General features: G+C 45.0%; 1 protein-coding gene across 6 annotated transcripts in view; it reads left to right on the top strand.

Annotated features, from left to right (window-relative positions):
* APOLD1 (apolipoprotein L domain containing 1) overlaps positions 1–8,976 on the top strand; it is a 61,627-nt gene extending 52,651 nt beyond the window's left edge. For 5 of the 6 annotated variants that reach the window (XM_058743629.1, XM_058743631.1, XM_058743627.1 and 2 more), the window contains 2 exons: positions 2,226–3,726; positions 5,214–8,976. In XM_058743629.1, the coding sequence (XP_058599612.1) occupies positions 3,724–3,726; positions 5,214–5,957 (747 nt within the window). In that variant the 5' untranslated portion in view covers positions 2,226–3,723 and the 3' untranslated portion in view covers positions 5,958–8,976. The remainder of the gene's footprint in view (positions 1–2,225; positions 3,727–5,213) is intronic. The other variant, XM_058743632.1, reaches the window with a different exon arrangement.
* Positions 8,977–27,158: the final 18,182 nt, after the last annotated feature.

The raw sequence follows: 27,158 nt of genomic DNA, 5'->3' as shown, positions 1-27,158 counted from the left end.
GTGCTTATGTTCTCATGACATTTACAAAACAGATGGGCAAAAATGCTCAGATGGATCTGTGTTATTATTTTAACCTACTTTTATTTATTTGAGTGACTGTACATATTAAGACCATTAACACAGGAAAGTTTGAAAGACCTTTGGCCTAAACCTTTCATTCACAAATTGTTTCAATTTTATACTTTTGATGTTGACTCCAAAAGAGGTTCTATGTATAGTCACTAAGATATGCTGGTAAAGATTAAAAGGAAAAAATTATCATCATACAATTCTAAACTTGTGTTGCTTTACCAGTGTAGGGCACTGTGAATTAATATTTTATAAATCCTGTGATTAACTTGTGAATAGCAAAATATTGACATTGCAATATACATTACATTGCAATGAAAAGAAACCACATTTTTTTTTTATATCTTGTTTGAGAAATTTTTTACCTTTTTAATTCACTGAGATCCTCAAAAACATGGAGGTGGTCCAGGTGTCCCTGGATCTCTGGGAGACCCCTGGTTATAATCATCACTTTATCTTAAAATGTGATAGTTTTAACAAGGGTCCCCAAATTAATGGCTATTAATAACTGTATAAACACCTAACTCACAGGGGCACCTGGCTGGCTTAGTTGGTTAAGCATCGGACTCTTGATTTCGGCTCAGATCGTGATCTCCTGGTTTGTGAGATTAAGCCCTGTGTCTGGCTCTGTGCTGACAGCGTGGAGCCAGCTTGGGATTCTCTCTCTCCTACTCTGTCCCTCCCTCACTCATGCACACACACACACACACACACACTCTCTCTCTCTCTCTTTCTCTCAAAATAAATAAATAAGTAAGTAAACATTAAAAACAAAAACAAAAAAAATCACCTAACTCACAAACTGCTGTCACTTAGCCCTACTGTTTCTGCTGCCATGTAACCAGCAGTCAGAACATTCACACCTTTTAGAGCAGAGGTTCACAACCTTGGCTACAGATCAGAATCACCTATGTTTTCCCAGACCCCACTCTGGGCCTCTTGATTTAGACTCTTCGGGACTGGAGTCTGGAAATGACTATGCTTAAAAAAGGCTCTCTTCCTCTCTTCTTTCCTCCCCTGTATTTCCTTATGGTTCCAGAACTCAGAATTCAAGTTAGTACCGTTCATAGTATGGTTTATCTGCATCATAGGTTTAACAGATCTGAAGGCTAATCTGAGGGTCAGCCACCATTTTGAATGTAGTCTCTCTGGGACAATGTGTTACAAGTGCCCCAGACATAATTTAGAATAGAAGTTTGAGGATACAGGCCACAGATTTTTGCGGGAACAACTCACACAAAACTTTTTTTTTGGCCTTCAGGAGCATGTTTATTGTGTCTGAGATGATACATCAGGTGCTCTCTGAGCTACAAAGGGTAAAAGGAAATCCTCTCATTACAAACTGACAAAGGTAAAAGGTAAAACATTTTTCACAACAGCATGAACCACATACTCAGAAATAGATCTGGGTTTAATACAAATGACGTCATTCCTAGTCATCTATGGCTACTTTTATAACTTCATACAGATAATGAATTAGGCTAAAATGCACTATAATATTTGGTAGACTTCAGGACCGGTATCCTTAATACATCACAAAATACATTTTGATATCCAAAAGAAGCAAGATTTGCAAGTAGGCATTTTAAACATAACTAATCTACAGCTCCAAAGTTCTACTCTTGACAGCATTTACCTTTTTGGGGTGTCTCCCAGTCTCCAAAGGATAAAAGCAGAGAGTAGAATCAGTATAACATATGGGGTGCCTGGGTGGCTCAGTCGGTTGAGCGTCCGACTTTGGTTCAGGTCATGATCTCGCGGTCCATGAGTTCGAGCCCCGCGTCGGGCTCTGTGCTGACAGCTCAGAGCCTGGAGCCTGTTTCAGATTCTGTGTCTCCCTCTCTCTCTGCCCCTCCCCTGCTATGCTCTGTCTCTTTCTGTCTAAAAAATAAATAAATATTAAAAAAAAAAAAAAGAATCAGTATAACATATACACAGAAGTCCGTGTCGTAAAGGCTATAAAGATTTGCAGCACAATGAGAAGAGGACAAAACTTTTGATCAAAAGTTTTCAATCATTCCTCAGATTTCTTATTGTGCTTAAATATATGAAAGTAAATGCTGAGATGAAAGTGTTATATTCAAGTGTCCATTGTTATAAGTAATTCAAAGCCTTATGTTGACCCTTCTCCTCTACCTTCTGTTTCTTCACTATAGGTCTGTACTATGATTACTGATGTTCTGAAGATGACGACCCTCCTGTACCCCAATAAGATTCCTCGCCCAAGAAATACAAGCTTAACTGTGGTCTTCTAAACCCAAGCACCCAAGGAAATATCCAGGGAAGTTGGGAGCTGAAGAACCAGGGTACATTCCCACCTTGCCCCCTGCCCCAGTGCACTCTGGCTCACATTCCGTTTGGAGTGATTATGTCTATGGGGACAGAGGAAGATATGTTTCTACCTTTTACCTGAAAAGCACAGGGAGACACTGAAGGCATCTTGACTGAGTTCATATTTCTCCTTTGAGGAGCTGTAGCTGGAATATTTGGACATGGACCAAATTCTGAAAAATCAAGTTCAAAAGGACTGCGGTTGTGAGTCATAGCAAATGGTGTCGTGTTGATAAATACAAAGCATAGTTATAAAGATGGAGAAATTCATTATGTTCCAGAAAGATATGGCTGTTAAGACTTTCCAGATGAACCAGAGAGTTGAGACCATAATTATTTAAGTGAAAAACCAATTTGGCCTTCTTATTCGAAGGTGGGAATATTAGAAGGATGATGTATTTGGGGCTTCCAGGCTGAGCTCCAACCACATATCTGAATGCCCCAGAAAGTATCCACAGATGCTGTATGTGTTTTTCCCTTCTGAATTATCCAGATGATTGCCCTTCAGCCCATGCTTCGCTAACCTAGGGATAGGATCCATTCATTTAACTACTGTATGGGCTATAATTGCCACTTCAAATGAAAACCCAGGAAGCCAAATCCAGGCTGTTGAAAGTGTATAATTAGCTCCTTGTACAGCCTGACCCCACTGATTTTTCTGACGCATTTGGTCTGCAGTGTGCCCTTTCTGAGACCTCCAGTAACTTCTCCACAGCTGGAGATGCCCAAAACTGCACGCAGCACTTCCTGTGGGTGTGGTCTTACATTCTTAAGGCTGTGGGCTGAATGAATCGCCTTTCAACCACTCAGATCCACAGTGATTTTTAAAATATGGGAGTGGATTATGAGTAGCTACCTCAAACACAAGAGGGTTCTCCCTCTTCTTTTTCTTTGTAAAAAATGATTTTGTGATGGTGCCCTCTCAAGAAACACTATAATTGGTCAGCCTGGGGTACGTTAGTTGTCCTCCCAGATAACGTCATTAGCTGTTCTCAGGAGAGGAAAGGCAGGGTATGCCCCTTGGGAGAATGACAACACTTGTTTCAAGTTGGGGAAGAGCCTGTGGTTCTTTTCCTGCGTTTGGGGGAAAGCGAACACACAATGTTCATTTCCTAGATACGGGATGTGCTGTGTGGCTGGCAGGTCATTTTCCACCATGTCACATCCTTCTGGTTGAAGGCAGCAGGGGCCAGGACAGGAAATGGCAAATTCTGAGAATGAGACCAGGCTTTCCCACAGCAATCATTGGTTCTCTGGAACTATAAAGCATGCTCATCCAGAAACAGCCTCAGATTTTTCTTTCCTGGAGATAGCCAGAAGTGAATGGTAAGTGGGGGAGCCTAGAAGGATTCTGTCTGAAAGATTGCCATTGGGATTGTAATACGGGGGTTATATCCTTGGTCCACTATATATTTTGTGTGACTTTACCTCATTTTGCTAAGAGGTCTCTTTACTTGGAAATTTATCACTGGTGAGTGGAATAATGGGGGCATGTGAATACAATTAAGACCTAGGAGTCAGGAGACCAAGATTCTAGATGGTTCTGTGAAGAATCAGCTGTATCTAGAATGTGTCTGTGTTTCAATTTTCTCATCTTTCAGATGAGAATAATGATTCTATGCTGATATGTCACAGTATTGAAATGCTCTATTGCTATGGCTTATATGCCACTTTTAAGAAGGTCCTAATAATGATGAGTACAGTGGTTATGAAGGTGGGGATCTTTGGCAACTAGGAAGGATATACTTTTACCCCAGATGTACAGTTGTCTCTCTTAGTCATCTCCAATTGGCTTCAACTCAACTTGGTACTAGGTAGCCCTCAGTGAGTTGTTAAAAATGTTGGACACTTTATTTTATTCAGTGGCTACTCATTTTTTAAGGAAGCTTTTGGAATAAAGAAACATAGCAGTATTCATTTACTGGAACTTAGGTTTTTTTTTTTTTTTTTTAATTTTTTTAACGCTTATTTATTTTTAAGACAGAGAGACAGAGCATGAACAGGGGAGGGGCAGAGAGAGAGGGAGACACAGAATCTGAAACAGGCTCCAGGCTCTGAGCTGTCAGCACAGAGCCCGACGCGGGGCCCTAACTCATAGACCGCGAGATCATGACCTGAGCTGAAGTCAGATGCCCAACCGACCCAGCCACCCAGGCGCCCCTACTGGAACTTAGTTTTAATGAAGCACCCATCAAAGAGTGAGACTTAGAAAAGATAGCCCAAAGAACATTTTAGGCTTGATTGTAAGGTAAGAGCCTGGAAAAACAATAAGCACAAGAGTTGCTTCAGGGAAGCATCTAATATAGCAAAATTAGTCCCTTACATTTGATGGACAATGTGATTTTTGAGTTTTGGGGGGACTTGTCTTTTTCACTCATCCCAGACGCAAAACAATGAATTGCAAAAGTGTTAGGATCCGAGTCCTCAGGTAAGGACAGGGCTTTGCGAACTGGTACAACTCACCACCTGTAAAGTGATGTTTTAAACAGAGCAGAGGCCTCAGTATTGCGGCAGAGTAATGCCGGCACCCCCTCCTCACTGAGCTTACCTCTTATTTAACAGTTAATAAAGCCCACCCTTAGCGTTCCCCGGGGGGAGAGAAGCGGACGAGGGCATTGCATACGCGTTTTTAAGGTCCCGGGAACTGGGGTGCCTTGTCCCAGAGTACAGAACTGGTCCCTGCGCACCTGACCCACAGGACTCGCTGGAAAATGCCCCGCCCGTTCCCCCTCGCGTGGCAGTCGCTGCGGAGCCTCTGGGGCGTGGGGGGAGCACCGAGACTCCGCGCTAACCGCGCGTCTGTGTCCCCGCAGGGCATGGAGAGGCCGGCGGCGCGGGAGCTGCAGGGCGCCGACGCGCTGCGCCGCTTCCAGGGGCTGCTGCTGGACCGCCGCGGCCGGCTGCACGGCCAGGTACTGCGCCTGCGCGAGGTGGCCCGGCGCCTCGAGCGCCTCCGCCGGCGCTCCCTGGCGGCCAACGTGGCGGGCAGCTCGCTGAGCGCCGCGGGCGCCGTGGCCGCCATCGTGGGGCTCTCGCTCAGCCCGCTCACCCTGGGGGTCTCGCTGGTGGCGTCGGCCGTGGGGCTGGGGGTGGCCACCGCCGGAGGGGCCGTCACCATCACGTCCGACCTCTCCCTGATCTTCTGCAATTCCCGGGAGTTGCGCCGGGTGCAGGAGATCGCCGCCGCCTGCCAGGACCAGATGCGCGAGATCCTGAGCTGCCTGGAGTTCTTCTGCCGCTGCCAGGGCCGCGGGGACCGCCAGCTGCTGCAGTGCGGGCAGAACGCCTCCATCGCCCTCTACAACTCTGTCTACTTCATCGTCTTCTTCGGCTCACGTGGCTTCCTCATCCCCAGGCGGGCTGAGGGGGCCACCAAGGTTAGCCAGGCCGTGCTGAAGGCCAAGATTCAGAAACTGGCCGAGAGCCTGGAGTCCTGCACCGGGGCCCTGGACGAACTCAGCCAGCAGCTGGAGTCCAGAGTCCAGCTACGCACGAAGGGCGGCCGTGGCCCCGACCTCAAGATCTCTGCGGACCAGCCCGCGGGGCTGTTTTTCTGAGAACATCCTTTCCCCCTTGTGACCGAGGCCAGAAACCATCCCCATGGGATGCTCCAGATTTGTAGCTCCCTCAGGAAAACACCAAGTTGGATTAGGAGCTGAATTGAATGCAAAGGATGAGAAAAACTGTTCTTGAAATTGGGGGAAGGAGGGAGTCACAGACCTTCTTTCCCTAACACTAGGACATCCTGCCTGGGGCTGAATGCTAGGGACTTTTTACTTGCCATATCCTGTGGGACATGTGACCCGAAAATTATTTTTCCTTTATCAAAACGATTCAGTCTCCGCAACGGTGGGCGCTACTCTATTAAAGTTGTTTCAGGGTCCCTGCCACAGCGCAGGTGGTTTGAGCAGGTTGGGAGGGTGCCACGCAGCCACCCTCTGGGTCCTCTCCAAGCCCCAGTAGGCTTTGAGGTCCTCAGAATGCCTGTGAGAGGAGACACTGGCTTTGAAACCTCTCTTTCAGAGTTTCTGAGTGTAAAAGAGCTCCAGAATCCAGAGCAAATCAGACCCCCTCTGAACGGGCAGGGCTCATGACCCAAGAGGGTCCTCTCCCACTGATGTGCCCTTCCCTCCCCTCTACTTGTACACATTCACAAATCCAGCCTGGGGCAGAGTGCATCTTCCTGGGTAGGGGAGGGAATCATATCCAGACCTCCAGATACTCTGGGAGAAAAACCAACTAAACGCTCCTCTAATTCCTGCCCCCTCGCAACAAGAAGCAGAGGCCGAGGAAGATGAAGTGTCTAACAGCTTCATTTACTGACATTCTGGTGTACAGAAGAGAGCAGTGGCTTGGAGTGAGACAGTGCTGGGTTTGTTACTGGCTCTGTTGCTGCTGTGTGACCTTGGCCAGTTCATTTCTCCGAGACTTGGCTTCCTGGTCTGTAGAACAGATGCGAAACCCTCACCCTGTTGCGAGGTATTAAGTGAGATTAAGGTGCCAAGGGCAGTGTCTGGCTCACGAAGTGCGGGCCCCTGGACTGGCAACGTTAGAATCACCTGGGAACTTGTCAGAAAGGCAAATTCTTGGACCCAACTGTCAACTTAAGGGATCCGAAACCGGAGGTGGGGCCCATCAACCTGTGTGTAAGCAGGCCCACGGGGTGGGGGGGTGGGGGGAGTGATTCTGATACCTATTAAGGTTTGAAAATCACCGCAGCAGATACTGGTATCCGACCCCCTTGTGGGCATTCATGAAGTTTTATGGCCTCTCTAGGGGCTCCGTGGTCTTCAGAGTCATTCACAGAAGGTCAAGGACAGACAGTGAAAAAGAAAGAATGTGTTTGTGCGTGAGATACGTCAGTGCATCCTGGGGCAATTTCCCACCATGTGAAGTAAGGGATATAACATAATAACCCCTTTAGAGGGCAGTGTTGCCCAATCATTGTAGAAACTGGTACCTGAAGGGCTGTGAACTTAATGCAAATTGACCTTTGTTACCTTCTGTGAAAACCGCCAGACCATGTATTGTGTTTTTAATTTATTTTAAGTTTGTTATTTAATTACCGTTTATTATTTGCATTTAATTTTATTTAATCAACACACCACATTTAGGAAGTAATAGGAATAGCAGACTTCTGAATGGGAGACTATGGACGCTCTTTTAAGGAGATGAGGTTGAGTTTGCCTTCGTCAGGTGGCTCATGAGCTGGAAAAAGCATCGCTCTCCTTGAATAAGTCTCTCTCCGTCAAAGGGGACTTTCATTCCCCAGCAAAGGTGGGAAGTTCTGAACAGAGAGATGGGGCCGAATTTAAGCTAATCAGTGGAGGTTTGACTTGCGGCTCTAGAAATGATGCAAGCATATTTATCCTGAAGGCAGTTGGCCAGCAAATAACACTTGATCTGAAAAGTGAACCTGTTTTATTCAGGGGAGAACCCCAATTTAGAGGCACGTGAAGGAAACAGACCATGGGAAGTCTGATGTCCTGTGAAGTTATGTCTTAGGGATGACAGACAAAATAGCTTGTGTCATGGTGGCGATGTGTCATATTTTCACCTTGAGATCTGTAAGGAATCTGTAAGCTGTCTCTAAGAAAATACGTATAACTTTTTCAATTTCCATTCCTACAACTGTAATGTTAAAAAATATGTCGAAAAGTCTTTGGGACCACACACGCAATACTTGGCTGTGTTATTTAATTATTTAACATGCTTTAAATTTATCCAGTCTACCCCCATCTTTCCCAAATGATAGCCGGGTGTCTGAGGAACTGTACTTTCAGTGCTGGGGGAAGGGGTTAGTGGTTGTATATTTTTATTTTTACCACAAATTGCAATTGCTCTGTATCCTGGTTTCTTTTGAAGTTGGTACTGGTTTCTTTTTAAACTGGTGTCGTTTCTTAGGCTACCTTGCACAGATAGCTAGCATTGTAGATCACCAGAATGTACTTTGCATTGTCGTTTGTGTTATATCACACAGGTACAACCACTCCCTAACTCCAGCTTTTGTTAAAGCTTAAGTTTGAGTTATAGTCTTCCAGTGGGTAGGTTGTTCCTTCCCTAAAAATAAACTGGGCATTTCAGGAAGCAGCAATAGCAAGCTTTTCCTATCATTAGGGTTCTTCCTATCACTAGGGGATATCAAAGTCATAAACTCCCAGTTATCATTTCAGTGGCCCTCTTTACACCTAAGGAAGAGTGTCTACTTTGGAACAACACTCCGCACATAATAGGAGCACAATAAATGCATTTGAATAATTTAATGAACTGTTTAGCTACATTAATAGGAATTTGTCGATAATGAAAGCTTATCCACCCTCTTATGTGTCTGTTATAAAGATTGGAGCCTCTACCAGGATTTAGTCAATTTCAGTTAAATGGATCCTAGAGATAAATTTTTATTTATTTCTTTTGTGGGAATGTGAATAAGGCTTTTCCTTAAGGCCTTCATTCTATAAACAAACAGATTGAAATGGTATGTTGTAAAAGGAAGAAGGGAGAGGAGTATTTGGATTATAAGTGTATTTCAGGAAAATGTCCGAGTTTGAAAAATAAAAATTTGGTACTCGGGTCTAAGTGTGACTGTTAGTTTCTTGGGTTTCTAATTGTTCGGATTGTTTTTTTTCCCCCACAAAAAAAGGAGGTTTATTTAGCTCTGCATTTCAAGGATTCAGTAAAACTATGTTTTACTCTCTAAAAAAAATGGTCCTTAGCAAATATTCTGATCTTAATCACTTTGATGCATTTGCCCTCAGTCACCTGTCATTTCCAAGATGGCAAATGTCAAAGTCGAAAGTATTTACTGAGAGAAAAAAGAGAAGAGTGCTGTAGAAGCCACCCTACATCAGATAAGTTAAAGTCAGTCAACTTGATATATTTCTCATTCAATACCTTAGTGCGAAAAGAAAGTAGAGGGAAGTGAGACATTGAGATAAAAACATTGCGCAGAGATAAATGGGGATACAGTTCAATGCAGCGATTTCTGAATTCCACATTTTTTTCCCACTGTAGCAAAATAAGTTCTTTCCTTTCATTGAAATAAATTACCCATTCCTCAGACTTCTTGACCTTTCTGTAACTAATTACCTAATCTCATGTCTGCCTGTGTATGAATTAATAACTTTGAAAAGGGGCAGATGTGTAATTATTTTCACTTAGAATATTCCATATCAAGCTGTATAATTTTTAAAAAGTAATCAACTCGTATTACAGGAATTTTCTTATTATCTAGAAGTCTCAGCAAGTTTCAAAGCCTTTGGACACAATTACAACCTGGGAAGTAATTGAAAAGAAACCTAGAATCAACCAAATCAGCCTTCACAAAAGCCAAGCACTAGAAAAAGGCAGAAAGGAAGGGTGAGGGGCAGGATCTCTATGAGGAAGGCAAAACTGTCCCAGAAATTTCCAGGAGATTTTACCTTGCAAGTAGCTGATCTTGACCATGGGAGGCCTGTTAGGAAATGCAGTAGTTTTAGCTACAAATTTGCTGCTCCAAATATACCTAGGATTCTTTTGCAAAGAAGAAAAGGAGGCTGGACATCGAGTGAGAGGTCCAGCAATCTAAGCAAAGAGTCTGTAATGGTTGCTGCAATCTTTTGAGAACTTCTGTCCTGGAGGTGATCTCTGAGTGCCAGCCTCTGAGTCTCCACCTTGGAAACACCCCTGGGGCTGAATGTTGCGTTATTAATGACTGTGCAACCAAAAAAAAAAAAAAAAAAGTCTGTGTTGGTAGGATTGTTTGCAAAGGCCAGCCACAAGCTGGGATCCTATCTTTGCTGAAGCATATGGTGTTCCTGTCGTGACAAGTGTCTTTTTAGTTAATTGCAATAAATCTCTCCTTGTTGAGTTGACAGGAGGTTGGGATGTTGTTGCTTTTGGCTCCTGGCAAACTCAAATGAGAGAAGGTAAATCCTGCTGTGGTCTGGAATAGGACCAAGAGTGAGCCCTAAGATCTGAATGTTCCTTTAACAAACAGAGAGTTTTAAGGAGAGGGCAAATCATGCTGATGAAGCAAGACCCCTGTAGGGGCTATGAAGGAACATTAGGGACCCTCAGCACCCCTGATCCTGACTGGCATTAGCATTAGGTTGTGGGGAGAAGGTCTTCCAACGTGCCCCTGCCTGCACCGGTAAAACTTGTCTATACGAAGCTATATCTGCAAAGGACGGAGTTTAATCCCATTTTGTATTTCCAGCGCAACCCCAGGGCTGGGAGTGCAGGCAGGCCCGTGACCTGATTTGCCCCAGAACCTTAGCAGTGACTCACAGCCGAGGCCTCTGCCTCCCAAGTACACGGGAGCAGTCAGAGTATGGCTCATTCCAGCATTTGTGTGGATACAGTTGCCAAATTTACCAAAATTTTTGTAGATGGAGTCAGGCAAGGGTTGGTGATGTCTCAAATCTTTCTTTTAGGTTCAAATTTCTTTTTCCAGCCTCCCTGGTTGGCATGCAGACATTTATTCTGCCCTCACCTTGTTATTAAAACTGCACTCATAGAGGCGCCTGGGTGGCTCAGTTGGTTGAGTGTCCGACTTCAGCTCAGGTTGACGAGTTCAAGCCCTATGTAGGGCTCTGTGCTGACAGCTCAGAGCCTGGAGCCTGCTTCAGATTCTGTGTCTCCCTCTCTCTCTGCCCCTCCCCTGCTCGCACTCTGTCTCTCTCTGTCTCAAAAGTAAATAAACATTAAAAAAAAATTTTTTTTAACGCACTTGTGAAATGTCGTTGAAGAACCATACTTTCCTTAGTGCTTAACAAAATGACATTTAGATGATAAATAAAAATGTGGATATTTAATGATAACAGTAATAGCTAACATTTCTTGAAAACTTACTTGTTGTAAGTACAATTTGACAGGCATTATCACACTTACCTTACAAAAATTTTACACAGTGTATGCAACGATTACCCCCATATTATTAGATAAAGAAAGTAAGGAAGTGGGAAGTTGTAGAGTTAGCAAGAGGTGGCCCAGGCTTTGAATCCCGGCAGCCTGACTACAGAATTAGGCTCTTTAGCACTTCCGGGAGTGACTGTATTCATGAGATAGCTCACAATAATGACAACACTATTAACAACAGGGTGACAGATTCATTCATTCATCCAGAAAACACTTACTGAGTACTAACCTACCAACCTCCTGCCTCCTGTCATTTGTCAGCAACGGAGACTGTGTTCTAGATCTTACAGTGCTAACAATCCAGTAAGCTAGGTAGGGTAATCTTATGCCATTAGGTTGATCAATAAGAAACTAAAATGTAGCTTTGCAAATGGCTAGTATTTGCAAAAAACAAAATCAAAAACGAAAACAAAAGCAAAAACAAAAACCAATGTATGATTTGAAAATGATCAAACTTCAGCTTAGATCATAAAAACTTGTGCATAGATATTTTGTAATGCTGTCCCAGATGTCCCAATCATGGCAAGATACTTGGGAACAAAACGTCTAGAAAGGAAGGACATGATTAATAAGAACTTTTTGCTAACTGCTGATGTGCCGGGAAGGCATCTTCAGAGACCACACAGACACAAATGAAGAAATGACTGGTTCAACAGGCTTTTCCAGCTCTTGTAGAAAAACCTCTGCAAATGAAACTTCTGGGGGTCATGCCACTGAAACCACCATAAAACCTGCTTGTTGGTTTTCTTCCCGTTAGGGGTATGTACTCAATTCCACTGCAGTTGTATGGCCTAAAACTACTGGAGGTTTGTGGGTGAGTAGATAGGTGTGAGTATGAATGAGATCTTAGGTATCATGAAACTATCCAAAATGATAATACTTTGTGGATGATTTGTGGTTGTTGTTTTAAGATTTTTAAACTTTTTTTATCCATTATTATTTTTTATTAAAAAAAATTTTTTTTTAACGTTTATTTATTTTTGAGACAGAGAGAGACAGAGCATGAACGGGGGAGGGGCAGAGAGAGAGGGAGACACAGAATCTGAAGCAGGCTCCAGGCTCTGAGCCATCAGCCCAGAGCCCGATGTGGGGCTCGAACTCACGGACTGCGAGATCGTGACCTGAGTTGAAGTCGGACGCTTAACAGACTGAGCCACCCAGGCACCCCTCCATTATTATTTTTTAATGTTTATTTAAGCATGACCTGAGCCGAAATCAAGAGCCGGACGTTTAACCTACAGAACCACCCAGGCGCCTCTAAGATTTTATTTTTTTAAGGAACCTCCACATCCAATGTGGAGCTCAAACTCACAGCCCCAAGACTAGGAGGGGGTGTGCTCTACTGACTGAGCCAGCCAGACACCCCCAGGATGACTTGTTTTTTTAACATTGTTCCCTGGGATTTTGCATAGTAAACACAATTAATTGTTTTTTAAAATATTTATCCTTTTTTTAAAAATTTTTTTTAACGTTTATTTATTTTTGAGACAGAGAGAGACAGAGCATGAACGGGGGAGGGTCACAGAGAGAGGGAGACACAGAATCTGAAATAGGCTCCAGGCTCTGAGCTGTCAGCACAGAGCCCGACGCGGGGCTCGAACCCACAGACCGTGAGATCATGACCTGAGCTGAAGTCGGACGCTTAACCGACCGAGCCACCCAGGCGCCCCTTAAATATTTATTCTTGAAAAAGAGAGAGAGAGAGAGAGAGCGAGGGAGGGGCAGAGAGAGAGGGAGACAAAGAATCCAAAGCAGGCTCCAGGCTCTGAGCTGTCAGCACAGAGCCTAACATAGGGCTCGAACTCATGGACTTCATCTGAAGTCAGACGTTTAACTGACTTAGCCACCCAGGCTCCCAACACTATTAATTGTTGGACTTTCATTCTTTCTAACTTCTCTGTAGCATTTGACATTGTTGATTACCTAGTCTTAAAATATCCTTCTCTCTTGAATTCTGTGATGCTGGTCTTTCTTATTTGTCTCTCTGTTTAGCTTCCTTGATCGCTTTCTCCTCCATTCCTGAGATTCGAAGGTTCTCTGAGCCACAGACCTGCCTCTATCATAGAGGCTTTCACTGAGTCCTACGTGTTTATTCCTAGCATCTCACAGTCCTGGAGTGGATGCTGGTATGGATGAAACCAGTGTCAAAGAATTCTCTTAGGGCAACTGAAATTGGTGTGTATTCCATGAAGTGCAAACAAAGGTGGAGGTCGTTGACGGAAGAAAACAGATTACAGGAGCGTGTGCAGAATTGAAAGCCCTAGCTGATTCCTCCTCATCAGAGTGCTGTACTTTGATGTCAGCCAGACATGGTTTTGCTCTTGACTGAACGCCTAAGAGCAATCTGTTTGTGTCTCTTACACAGACTTATCACATGGTGCCTTTTATTAGAGATATTTGTGCACACCTCAAGGCTCTTGAAGGACAGACACAGTATCTCAGATAAGCTTCCCCACGGCGTCTCTCCAGCTCCTGCTACAGGACATGCTCCATAAGCATTTACTGAATGAATGAACAAATGAACCAGGCTCTTTGTCCTCATGGATTGGCTGGCATTGCTTCCCAGCACACCTAACGCTAATCATCTCCTCCCCCTCAGCAAAACTGGTGCAGTTTCACAACGCTTCCACGTCTATCAAAGGTAGCAGTGGAATCCCAGGCGCCTACCTTGAAATCTCACTGTCTTTTTTTTTCTTTAAATTTTTTTTTAAATTTATTTTTGAGAGCGAGAGACACAGACAGAGCATGAGTGGGGGAGGGGCAGAGAGAGAGAGAGAGGGAGACCCAGAATCTGAAGCAGGCTCCAGACTCTGAGCCGTCAGTACGGAGCCCGATGTGGGGCTCGAAATCGTGAACGAGATCATGACCTGAGCTGAAGTCAGACACTCAACTGACTGAGCCACCCAGGCACCCCTCACTTCATTTCTAAATCTTCCCCTTCCTTATTTCTATGATAAGGTTTTGCCAAAGGATTGCTTTCCTATTAAATGTCTCTCAACTCCATTTTGATCAATTCCACTGCTACCACGACTCATCTAGGCTTTTACCCCCAACACCTGCAACCATCTTCTATCTGGTTCTCCTGATTTGAGGTTCTTCCTGCTCAAATTCATGCTATACTCCAGTCTTTGATTCATTTACATGAATTACAGATTTTTCTCATATTCCAACCCAAGGGAATGTAACCTTAAAACTTGACTCTGAATTTGAGTATACATCCAGAAAGGTTTTGAGTTGCTGTGGTATTTGTTATGTTTTAACAGTATACTACGACTGGTGATACTGTGAAGGGCTAAGATGAACTTGATTCTGTGGTTTTAATGACAAAATGATGATGTAGTTTGGGGACTTTACGAGAAGAGCTGAATCAGGAAGAAAAGGTCCAAGAAGAGTGGTGGTGGGAGGAAGCCTGTGAGGGGGAGGAAGGAGGAAAGCAGAGAGAGAGGAGCCGGGATGGGCAGACTCAGGCCAGAACTAGGTGGATATCCTCCATGAAACTGCAGGCTTGGTGGTTTTGGTTTTTTTTTTCCTTTCAGTTTCATTGAGATATAATTGACAAACAGCCTCATTTAAGTTATATGATGAACTGACTTACATATATTGCAAAATTATTACTATAATGAGTTTAGTTAACCTCCATTATCTCATATAGACGCAAAAAAAAAAAAAAAACCCAGAAAATATTTTTCCTTGTGATGAGAACTTTTAGGATCTACTAATCTCTCAGCGACTTTCCAATATACTTTACAGCAATGTTACCTATAGTTGTCATATTGTACATTACATCCCTGTTACTTATTTATCTTATAACCAGAAGTTTGCACCTTTTGATTACTTTAATCCAATCCCCCTTCTCCTGCCCCTGCCTCTCTCGCGTGGTTTTTGAATTCCACATATAAGTGAGATCATACAGTGTTTGTGTTTCTCTGTTTGACTTATTTCGCTTAGCATAATGCCCTCAAGATCCATCCATGTTGTCACAAATTGCAATATTTTTTTTTTTTATGGCTAAATAGAATACTGTTGTGTATATATGTATATATATCACATACACAAACACCCCAAGCCCAGCCCTAGGTCACCACTGAATCATAAATCTGTGGTGCTGACCTCTGAAAGCTTTCCTCCCTAGAGTGGCCTCCTTTAAAAGGGGTGTTTCCTAAAGGGGAGAAGACTTCAGGTAGCACTTCTCACCTCTTTAGTATGACCAGCTCTTTGAGCTTTCTCGTGTAGCTGTTGATCCACGTTGACCACCCAGGACAGCACTGGAGTGTGGGGTCTTTCACACCATTTCCTTTGGTGTGCGGGAGCTAGTAAGAGAGAGAGTTTTCCTCTCTACACCATGGTCAGGTTGGAGCTTGTCCCCACACACTTGCCTTATAAGTGGAAGGATGTTGGGCTTCTCCTCTCCTCGCCAGGATGACCAATCTGGGCCCAGGGTAATATAATCTGTTTCCAGAAGTGCAATCTAATTTACTGCTTCTTTTACACACAAGCATATAACCTTTTCACGTGAGAACGGCTGTTTTGTCGTTCCTCTTCCTTGTTCCCTCCCAGACACATGACACACCTATAGACAAGTAGATATTCATTCATTCAACAAGGTATTTATGGAGTGCTCACTATATGCTAGGTATTTTTCTGGGCGTGAGCACAGAGTTGTGAACAAAATAGACAAATATCTCTTCTATCGTGGAATGTGGAACGTGTAGTCTAATGATGATAGGGAATGCAGACATAAGAAAAGAAGTAAATATCTAGTTTGTAAGATAGTGTGTATTTGTTTCCTATTGGGGCTGTAATGAATTGCTGCAGACTTAGTGGCTTAAAACCACCACACACGGAGCGCCTGGGTGGCTCAGTTGGTTGGGCGGCCGACTTCGGCTCAGGTCATGATCTCGCTGTCCGTGAGTTCGAGCCCCGCGTCGGGCTCTGTGCTGACCGCGCAGAGCCTGGAGCCTGTTTCGGATTCTGTGTCTCCCTCTCTCTCTGACCCTCCCCCATTCATGCTCTGTCTCTCTCTGTCTCAAAAATCAATAAACGTTAAAAAAAAAACACAAACCACCACACACATTTATTTTCCTATAGTCAGAAGTCTGACATGGGCCTCTCTGGTCTAAAATAAAGTAGCTGGTGGGGCTAGGATTCTTTCTGGAGGCTCTAAGGGAGAATTGTTTTTTTTTTTTTTTTTTTTTTTTTTTTGCCTTTTCTGTCATCTAGAGGCTGCTGCATTCTTAAGCTGGGACCCTCTTCCTTCCTCTTCAAAGCCTGCAATGATGGGTTGAGTCCTTCTATTACATCATTCTGGATTCCTCTTCTGCCTTTTCTTCCACTTTCCTGGACCCTTGTGATTACACTGGGCCTACCTGGACAGTCTATCATAATCTCCCTATTTTTTAAAAATGTTTATTCATTTTTGAGAGAGAGAGAGAGAGAGCGTGAGTGGGAGAGGGGCAGAGAGAGAGAGTGAGACACAGAATTGCAAGCGGGCTCCAGGCTCTGAGCTGTCAGCACAGAGCCCAACACGGGGCTCAAACTCATGAACTGTGAGATCATGACCTGAGCTGAAGTCTGATGCTTAACGACAGAGCCACCCAGGTGCCCCCTAATCTCCTATTTTAAGGTCAGCTGATTAGCCACCTTAATTCCATCTGCAGTGTGATTCCCCCTTGCCATGTAAGAGAATGTGTTCACAGATTTTGGAGATTAGGATGTGCACATCTTTGGGGGCCATTATTCTCCTTACTCTATGGTGATAAGTGCCATGGAGAAAAGCCAAGCAGGGACAGGGGAGACAGTGCAAGGGCAGGGGAGGTGCTGCAAGGCCTCAACGAGAAAGTCACATCCGAGTGAAGACCTGACGCTGGCGTGTGGGAGAGAGCCATGCGGGCGCCCAAGGAAAGAGCACACCAGGCTGAGGTGACCAGAAAGGACAGAGCTTCTGAGGCAGAAGCATGCTAGATGTGATTTGGGGAGGGAAGAAGCTCAGCGTGGCTGCAGTGGGGCAGGGAAGGAGAGCAGGTGGGCGATGAGTTCAGAGCCGAGTGGACTGCTGGAGGACTGACTTGTACTCTGAGGGAGGTGGAAAGTCATTGGAAATTTCTGAGCAGGGCAAGGATCTGATCAGACTTATGTTCTAAAAGGATCCCTTTAGTGCTACGTTGAGAATTCCCTGCAGAGGGACGAGAGTAGAGGCAAGAAGACCAAATGGGAGGCTACTGCAATATGGCAGGTGGGAGATGTTGGTAGCTGGCAGTGGAGAAGAGTAGTAAGATTCTAGGTATATTATCGGGGTAGACCAACAGGATTTGCTGATAGTTTAGATGTGGGAAGTGGGAGACAGTAAGGACTTGGGACTGAACGGTTGAGATGGGTGACATTGCCATTTCCTCACCTGGGGACAGCTGTGGGTGGGGAGGAGTGGGATCAGGAGTGTTCCATTTTAGAGACGTTAAGTTTGACACACTGGAGACATTCAAGAAGAAAGACAAGTAGACAGTTGAATAAATGAGTCTGGAGCTTTAGGAGGACTTAGACAAGAGTTATGAATGTAAGGATCCTTAGCAAATAGGTGACAGTTGAGCAATTAGGTTGGATAAGACACTTCAGGAGTGAGTCGACATAGACTGTATAAGGAATAGCTCTAAGGACTCAGTTCAGGGCTTGCCAACCCTTAGAATGAGGGGTGCCTGGGTGGCTTAGTCGGTTAGGCATCTGACTCCTGATTTCAGCTCAGATCATGATCTCATGGTTTGTGAGATCGAGCCCCCCATCACCAGGCTCTGCACTAACAGCACAGAGCCTGCTTGGGATTCTTTCTCTTCTCTCTCTCTGCCTCTGCCTCTCTCTCTCTCTCTCAAATCACATTAAAAGAAAACTATTTAGAGTGAGGAGTTGGTGGGGATGAGGGAGAGCTAGCTAAGAAGATAGAAGGAGTGGTCATCAGGGCCGAAGAAAAACTTTGGAAGCCAAGTGAAAAGGATTTCTCGGGGAGGAGGGAGCCAAAGGTTTCTGGAGAATCAAGTAAAATGAAGAATAAGAATTGGGCATTGCGTTTAGCAGCATGGAGGTCACTCATGACCTTGACATGAGAACTATCTGTGGAAACAATGGGGACAAAAGCCTTACTGAAGTGGATTTGAGAGACAGGATTGGAAACAGCATGTACAGACAACTCTCTTGAAGGGTGTTGCTGTCGAGGGGAACAGAGAAGTGGGCAGTAGCTGGAGGGGGATATGGGGTCATGAGAAATATTTTGTAAGACGAAGAGAAATCATAGTACGTGTGGTGTGTGCTGTGGGAATGATCCAGGAGAGAGGGAAAAAGTGATGGTGCGGGAGAGAAAATGGAGACTTTAGAGGAGTGTTCTTGAGAAAGTAAGAGGACGGGGTTTGGCCCAGGTGCACAGTAGGGTTTGGCCTTCACTCGTAGAGGCGCTGAGCGCACCTCCTCCAAACAAGAGGGAAGGCCGTGGGGCAGGCAGGTGATAAGGTTGGTGTGGGAACTCGTGGAAGGTCTCTTCATTTTTCCCCGAATAGGAAGCAAGGTCATCGGTTGAGACTAACAATGGGAGAGGGTGTATTGAATGGTTGGGAGGATGTCTAGGACAGCGGGACAGACAGCAGACAGGCACAGGAAACGTGCTAGGCTCACCAGGCCGCGTGCGGCGCCACTTACAGAGGGCGGCTGAGGAGCGTGTTTTAATTGTGTAGAATCGGGGAAGCGTGGTTTCTTCTCAGCAGTCCTGCCACTTAGGTTCTGAGGTGCAAACAATAGAGGCTCTTCCAGCCAATTTAGCAGAAAAGAAACTTATTAAACATATTAGGAAGCTCACAGAATCTCCAAAGGGGTGCAAGCGAGGCTTGGGGGTAATGCTGCTGGGAACAATACTCAAACCTTGTGACGTCACCACACCAGCGGAAACTCCTCCGCAGCTGTCGCTAAGCTATGACACCTCAGACTGCATCTACGTGACCTGAACAGGCTGTTGACCCCAGGACCTCTGCCCCCCCCCTTCCCCCCACTGCCCCCTTAGCTGCCAATGCCAGGGACCACTTCCTTGCATTGCTCTGTTCTAAACTAAGCCCTGGCAGGGGTATTCCTGTTTGTAGAGACTGTGCCCTAGCAGTGAGGGAGGGTGGGTGAGTGAGTGTCTGGTTTCTACTTAAGGAGATGAATTGTACCCCGGTGGCTCAGTGGGTTAAGCTTCTGACTTTGGCTCAGGTCATGGTCTCACCGTTCATGATTTCAAGCCCCACATCCCACTCTGTGCTGACAGCTCAGAGCCTGGAGCCTGCTTCGAATTCTGTGTCTCCCTCTCTCTCTGCCCCTCCCCTACTCGCATTCTGCCTCTCTCAAAAGTAAATAAACATTAAAAAAAAAAAAAGATGTTGGACTATCACTGGGATGAGAAATGTCCAGGATAGCAGTTAATGTTTTATTTTATGTTTGTTTCAAACATTTAGACATCAAACTCATTGTACTTAAATTCACATGCTTCTATTTAAAAGTGTGGCTGGAGGGGTGCCTGGGTGGCTCAGTCGGTTAAGCGTCTGACTTCGGCTCAAGTCATGATCTCTTGGTTCGTGAGTTGGAGCCCCGCTTTGGGCTCTGTGCTGACAGCTCGGAGCCTGGAGCCCACTTCGGATTCTGTGTCTCCCTCTCTCTCTGCCCCTCTGCCCCTCGCGCTCTCTCTCTCTCTCTCTCTTTAAAATAAATAAAAACATTAAAAATAAGTTTTTAAAAGTGCAGCTGGAAGCTGCCGTGTATTATTATTTCACTGTGGCAATGGTACCTGCATTGCCAAGGAATTACAAAAACACCTCTATTTCTAGCAATTTGTTAAATTGTGCATGCATTGGGGCGCCTGGGTGGCGCAGTCGGTTAAGCGTCCGACTTCAGCCAGGTCACGATCTCGCGGTCCGTGAGTTTGAGCCCCGCGTCAGGCTCTGGGCTGATGGCTCGGAGCCTGGAGCCTGTTTCCGATTCTGTGTCTCCCTCTCTCTCTGCCCCTCCCCCGTTCATGCTCTGTCTCTCTCTGTCCCAAAAATAAATAAAAAACGTTGAAAAAAAAAATTGTGCATGCATTAACAATAAAACACTTATGTAAGAGGCTTGTGAAACAGCCAGGAAACCAGGAAATGACACAAAGCTGCCTTTCCTTTGTCAGCCACCCCACAGTATGAACTGACCTTGAAGCTTTAGCCTTTGTGGTTTTCTACGTAAGGATTATAACATACCATTTGAATTTCCTGCTTGTTGTCGACTTCAGGTTAATTCCATTCTTTCTATGTTTTGTTTACATCTTAGAATATCGTCCTTTGCACTTGAATTCTTAAGTCTGAAACAGCAGACTATTTTCGGGTCCCGGACATAAAAATCTCTTATCTGAAAGGCCTAAGGATGGTAGTAGACCAAGGGGTTCTGGCTAATGTTCAAGGGACCAAATGGCAGGGTGGCTTTACTGCCACACTGAGCTAGCTGCTCTTAGCCACCGCTTATGGGGTGGTGCCCATCACGGGAGCGGCTGTATGCAGCCTTGTCAGATTGGATTCAGAAACTCCCGTGATCCATATAATTAGGAAATAAGTAGGCTCTGGGGATTTGCTCATGATAAGCTCACTCATAGGAGACTAATCTACAAACCAGTCTCATTCATTCACTGGGCAACTATTTGCTGAATGCTTATTCTCTGCTAGGCACTGGGCATTGCAAGGGAATAGCACAGTTGTGGTTGCTGCTCTTATAGAGCATATAGTCTGCTGGGACAGCAGACAAGGAGAAAGTCCATTTTGGGCCACGGTGGTAGTGATGGGAAGGGAGAAGTAGAGGGACTCAAGGAGTCTGTAGGACTTGCTGATGCGGAGGCTGGAGGGAAAGAAGAGGTGCGAGGGGGAGGATGGAGGGAGAAGCTGGTGGGGAGAAATCCAGATGCCAACGTTGTAATGTTCATTGGGAGATAAGGTCTAGTTGAGATTCAAAACTATCCACAGAAGAGATGCCTTTTGGGGTATGTACACCACACAGGAGACAGAATAATTTGCTTCAGCTAATTGAAAAATTTAAGGACATATTACTTATATTTCTACCTCCCTTAGCCATACTAAGGATAACCTAGTGGCAATACAGTGTGGTGGTAAGATTGGGAGCTCTGGAGCCTGTCTGCTTGGGTTTGAGTCTTAGTTCCTTCAGTAACCATTCCCTTCTGAACATGACCTCACTCCCTTTATCTGCCCACGTATTTGCCCCTCTTCCAGTGCTTCCTAGCTATGTAAAGGTTCCAGCCCATTTCTCCTCGCTTAAGCCAGACACTGGGGACCATCGACGCCTCCCCGGCCTTCATCTTCTGGGTCAAATCAATCATGAGGATTTATCTAACCTCTCCACACCCTTTGAGTTTGTCCATTTCTCTCCAACTCATTTCTCTCCTGCCCCTTCCTGGTCCAAAATACCATCATCTTTGGCTTGATAACTGGTAAGTGATATTTCTGCATCCATCTCCCCTGACCCAATCTGTTCTGCACTGCAGCTGCCTGTCTGAGTGATCTTTTCAAATGCGTCTCTGTCCAAATCTCTTCAAAGGCTTCCTTCCCATTGCCCTTAGCATAAAGCCCCAGATCGCCAGATCCTTTACATGGCCCATATGGTCCTAGACATTCAGTTCCCTACCTAGACTGCCAGCTTCCCCCCAAATCGTCATCTTATCATCTCTGTAAGCTTCATTTGATCTTTTATTTTTTCCCACCACAGAGCCAAAGATAGAAGAAGCCTAACCACCCCCTATTCCCACACAGCTGGTCAATTTCAGGTCTCAGTTTAAAAGCCACTTCCATAGGGAAAATGGCCATGATTCACAGATAAAGATTAGGTCATCCCCTTGCTTTTTTCCTCGGTATCTTTCATCTCACTTGTGATTACTTTTCTGTGTAATCTTCCTTCCTTCCTTCCTTCCTTCCTTCCTTCCTTCCTTCCTTCCTTCCTCTTTCTTTCTTTCTCTTTCTTTCTTTCTTTCTTTCTTTCTTTCTTTCTTTCTTTCTTTCTTTCCCTTTCTTTCTTTCTTTCTTTCTTTCTTTCTTTCTTTCTTTCTTTCTTCTTAAGTTTATTTATTTATTTTGAGACAGAGAGAGAAAGAGGGAGTGTGAGCAGGGGGAGAGGCAGAGAGAGAAGGAAAGAAAGAGAATCCCAAGCAGCCTCTGCCTCGTCAGCATGTAGCCTGATAAGGGGCACAAACTGATGGATCGAGAGATGGTGACTTGAGCTGAAATCAAGAGTTGGACACTTAACTGACTGAACCACCCAGGCGCCCCAACTTTCTTATTTTTTAAACAGGCGTCTGCCCAACTGGAGCATAGGTTTCATGCTTCCTTCTGGATCCTGATGTCTGGCCCAAGGTCTGACATAATGTTTGAGAATTTTTGTTGAACAACAAAAAAAGAAACAAACACCGATTCCTCTGCATTTTAAGAAGCATTTGAGAATTTCAACCTAGAATCAAAAAGAAAAAGAAAGCAACAAACAACTGGGACTAGTTACCTTTTTTCCTCTAGACACAGATTGGTTATGTCACTAAGTAATTTGTACGTCAACTCTCTTTCTTCTGAATTCCACGTAGACTGTCCTCTTGTTTTTACCCTCGTTATAACATTATAAGACTCAGAACAGATTTTTAATTCATCAGTTAAACATAATTTTCTGACTGATTAAGTTTGGCACTGGATCCTTCTTGACGAATACAGAACACTTTCAGAACTGAATGGGAGCCGTCTGTCTCCACAACAGACTATGGGGAATGCAGCTGCGGCAGTGGGGAGGGCGGATTTTGAGCAGAAACTGATGAGCAACGGATTCTTGTCTGCGTCTTCCACGGAAGCCTTGTCTCTAAGTTTGGGAGCTCACTTTGCGTTTGGTCCAGGAGCCCCTGCTGTCCTTATGCCCCACAAGCAGCCCAGTGTCCCTGTCCTGCTGGAGGCTGTGCCATGGTCCTCCCCTTATCTGCCAGGTACAGTGGCCACAGTGTCTGGAGCCCAACATACTTTTAGAGGCCCACAAAAAAGGTTTGTTTTTTTTTTTTTAATTTTTTTTTAACGTTTTATTTCTTTTTGAGACAGAGAGAGACAGAGCATGAATGGGGGAGGGGCAGAGAGAGAGAGGGAGACACAGAATCGGAAGCAGGCTCCAGACTCTGAGCCATCACCCCAGAGCCCAACGCGGGGCTCGAACTCACGGACCGCGAGATCGTGACCTAAGCCGAAGTCAGACGCTTAACCGACTGAGCCACCCAGGCGCCCCAAAAAAGGTTTTAATTTCTTTTAACATCAAATGGGGGGGGGGGAAGGACTTTTAAATCAGAGGAACTATTTTAATACGGAATATTTATGTATTTGTCCTCATGCTCATGCAGCCTTAAAATATACTTGTCAGTGATTTTTTTTTTTTTTTTTTGTGGAGAAAGGGGCATATGAAAGCAGGAGTGTGTGGGAGCCTGCGAAAGGCTTTCAGAGTGGGGGTTGGGGGGCAGTCACTTTGCCCTGTCCTTCTGGAGCCAGTATATTGTTTCAGGCTTGCTTTTCCCCCTCACCATTTTGAGTGTTTATTTGGATTTCCTCTTCAATCTTCCTCATTGTTCTAGAGTACAGGATGTGACACCGCTCAGTTACTAGAACGACCTCTATTATATCCCTGACCAGAGTATAAATATCCCAGCTACTCCAAGCCTGGTAGGAATAGGCAGAAGCAGACAGTGCCCTCAGTTGAAGCAGGTTCTTCTCTGTGGAAGCTTCTGTGGTCACCCTGCTGGTCTGACATGAATCGTGTCACCCAGGTGGGTGCTGGTTGAGGCCAAAACCTTGCCGGCACACCCCGGGACCAAGGAATGGTGCAAGCAGGCCATGTCGTCTTGACATCCCTGTGCACCTCGGGGACGCCGGCACGAGAGGAAGTTTTAACAATAGCTGATGCTTGAATTATCTGAAAACAAACAAAAAATTTTTGCTTGGCTGAAAAGGACAGGTTTTTTTGTTTTTTTTAAAAATATGTTTTAGGGGCGCCTGGGTGGCTTGGTTGGTTAAGCATCCGACTTCGGCTCAGGTCACGATCTCACAGTCTGTGAGTTCGAGCCCCGCGTCGGGCTCTGTGCTGACTGCTCAGAACCTGAGCCTGTTTCAGATTCTGTGTCTCCCTCTCTCTCTGCCCCTCCCTGCTCATGCTCTGTCACTCTCTGTCTCAAAAATAAATAAACGTTAAAAAAAATTTTTTTTAAATATGTTTTAAAAATTTATTTATTTTGAGAGAGGGAGAGAGTGCACGAATCGGGGAGGGGCAGAGAGCGAGGGAGAGAGAGAATCCCAAGCAGGCTCTGCGCTGCAGAGCCCAATGCGGGGCTTGAACTCACAACCATAAGCTCATGACCAATATTGAGAATCCGACACTTAACAGATTGAGCCACCCAGGCGCCTCTTTTTAAATATATTTTTTTAAGAGGTTAGTTTTATATTATAATAGCAGCTGAGTAGTTTAAACAGATTTCCCATTACAAATCTTCTGTGTGAGGTTTTTTTTCTTTCCTGTAACACATTTTAACAAAACTTGGGTAACTTTAGACCCTATATGATATGCAATTTTTTAGTCCTTACAATTGCTTCCATCTGCGGCCCCTTTCCAGGCTTCCACCTTCCCTCAACACTTCATTCCCCATTCCCCTCTTAAATGAAATCAGAAAACAAATGTCAGAGAGGCTGAATAAATACTTTAGCTGCTCTGTCGTTCTTACAGAAAACTCTGTGGGGCTGAGGAATCTGAGTGTGACTGCAGGACAGAGCTGCTCGTGGTCTTGGGAGATGATGTTCTCTGCGGTGAAAACACTGTCTGGGCCTCCAGAGGCCTGGGTTCTCCTCTTGTTTCTTGCTACCTTGCGTTGTCACATGTCGCTTGATATGACTCGAGTTTCTCACTTGTCAAACAAGTAACACAAAATTTCCAGCAGGTCTGATGAAGTTTTGGGGGTGCTGGGGGTTTGTGGGGGCCAGAGCCGACGGCCAAGAAAGAATTCTTGAAGATATCTTTGGTGTAAAAAGGTGATTTATGAAAGCACGGGGTTGGGATGAGCACTGGGTGTTGTATGGAAACCAATTTGACAATAAATTTCATATATTGAAAAAAAAAAAAAAGCACGGGGACAGGACCCATGGGCAGGAAGAGCTGGACTGGGGGCCTGATGGGTAACTCATTATATACCCTCAGCTTGGGAGGGGATCAGGGATAGAGTATGTCTCTGAGGAATTTTGGAAGCAAGGTTTCCAGGATCTTGAAGGGCTAGCTGTTGCTAGGGAAACGCTATTTGTTACCTTTAATAAAACCTCAGTCATGAGACCCTTCAGATATATATGGGGGGGGGAGCATAAGCTTGGAGTATGATTGCCAGCATATATCTTGGGGCAGTTGAGATAAAGGAAATAGACTTACAGGATCCTCCAGGTTGGGATAATGTTAAGCTAAGGTTCTCTTTTGCCTCAGCAAAGTGTCATCATGGAGGCAGCTGAGCTCTTAGAGGGAGGTCACTCTTCTATCTCAAGGACTTGTCAATGGGCTATAGGCAGAAGGGAATTTAATTTTTCATTTGCCTTTGTTTCCTACATTACCATGGCAAGCACTTAGACCCCTGTGCTTTGTTCTTGGGTAGCCAGGAGTGTCTGAGGAATATCACATATTCCACCTGGGGGAAGAGGGGCGGGTGCGGGTGCTAGCTTGTGCTTTGTCCCTCAGCCTGCCTCATGCTGACCCTCATCAGGTCTACAAAAGGAGACAGCGCTAGTTTGGGAGAACTTCTTTGGGATAAGTCAACTTCCCCTTATCTCAAATCGCATTACCTGCTTTGGAGATCACCTAAGGCGGCCTCATTGCCTGTCCTGGGAAGATGGAGAGGATGGCGGGGATGGGGGGGTGGGGGGGGTGGGAAGGTAGCTGAACAGACAGCTGGAAGGCCTCAGACTGTGTTGGCCCAAGCGGGTGATGATAGACCCAGTTTCAGGGTGACCCGTTGTGGGTCTTCTCTCCTTCCCTTTAAGGTGGAGACACGGATATGAAAAGAGGAAAGACCCTAGTGTATTCTGCAGGAGGTAATCTCAAAGCTGGAAGCAGTTTCACTCCCGAAAGAAACACCAGTGCAGTTCTCTCCGATTTGCCATCATACTTGACCCCGGTGCTTTGCCGAGTTGTAATTCACCCACCAAGCAGTTACGGGGCATCCATTTTGCATCAGGCAGCGTGCTTAGAGCTTGGGGTATGAAGATCATCTCTTGCTTCTTAGGGAGTTTCTCTTTCCACCCTTTCCTCTCTACTATCTGTCTTCATAAAGAGTTAGAGTGATATTTTAGCTCATGTAGGTCACATGCCTCCCTGCTCAGTACGCTCCAGAAGCTTCCTTTTGTATTCAGGATAACGTCCAACCCCAAACTCTTTTACTAACAGTGTCCTGCAGGGTCTGACCTGGGCCTGCTTCTCTGACTTCACCCTACCTGTTTTTGTTTTTGCAGACAGCAATGTGATTCCTAAGTCAGGACCTTTTTTCACTTGGTGGTGGGGAGGGCCTCAGGCACACTGAGCTGAGTTGACAATTCTCAGGTCAAGGCACATTGTCACAAGTCCCTTCTCCTGCTTTGTGTATGTATTCTTTTATTTCCAGTTCCCTCATTCCCAGTTTTATCACAGTTCCTCTCTCTCCATGGTAACCGTTCTCAAACGTCTGAAGTGTATCCTATTTGTATGTGCTCTAGCAGAAAGTGATATTTTTGTGGGCAAAATTTTTACCTTATTTTATTTTTAATGGAGTACATCTTTAGAAATTATTTTTTAAATAAAAAATATTT

The sequence above is a fragment of the Neofelis nebulosa genome, chromosome 8, assembly GCF_028018385.1.
Source record: "Neofelis nebulosa isolate mNeoNeb1 chromosome 8, mNeoNeb1.pri, whole genome shotgun sequence".
Taxonomy (NCBI): domain Eukaryota; kingdom Metazoa; phylum Chordata; class Mammalia; order Carnivora; family Felidae; genus Neofelis; species Neofelis nebulosa.
Note: the sequence above shows the minus strand (reverse complement) of the source record. Positions and strands in the feature narration are given on the sequence as shown.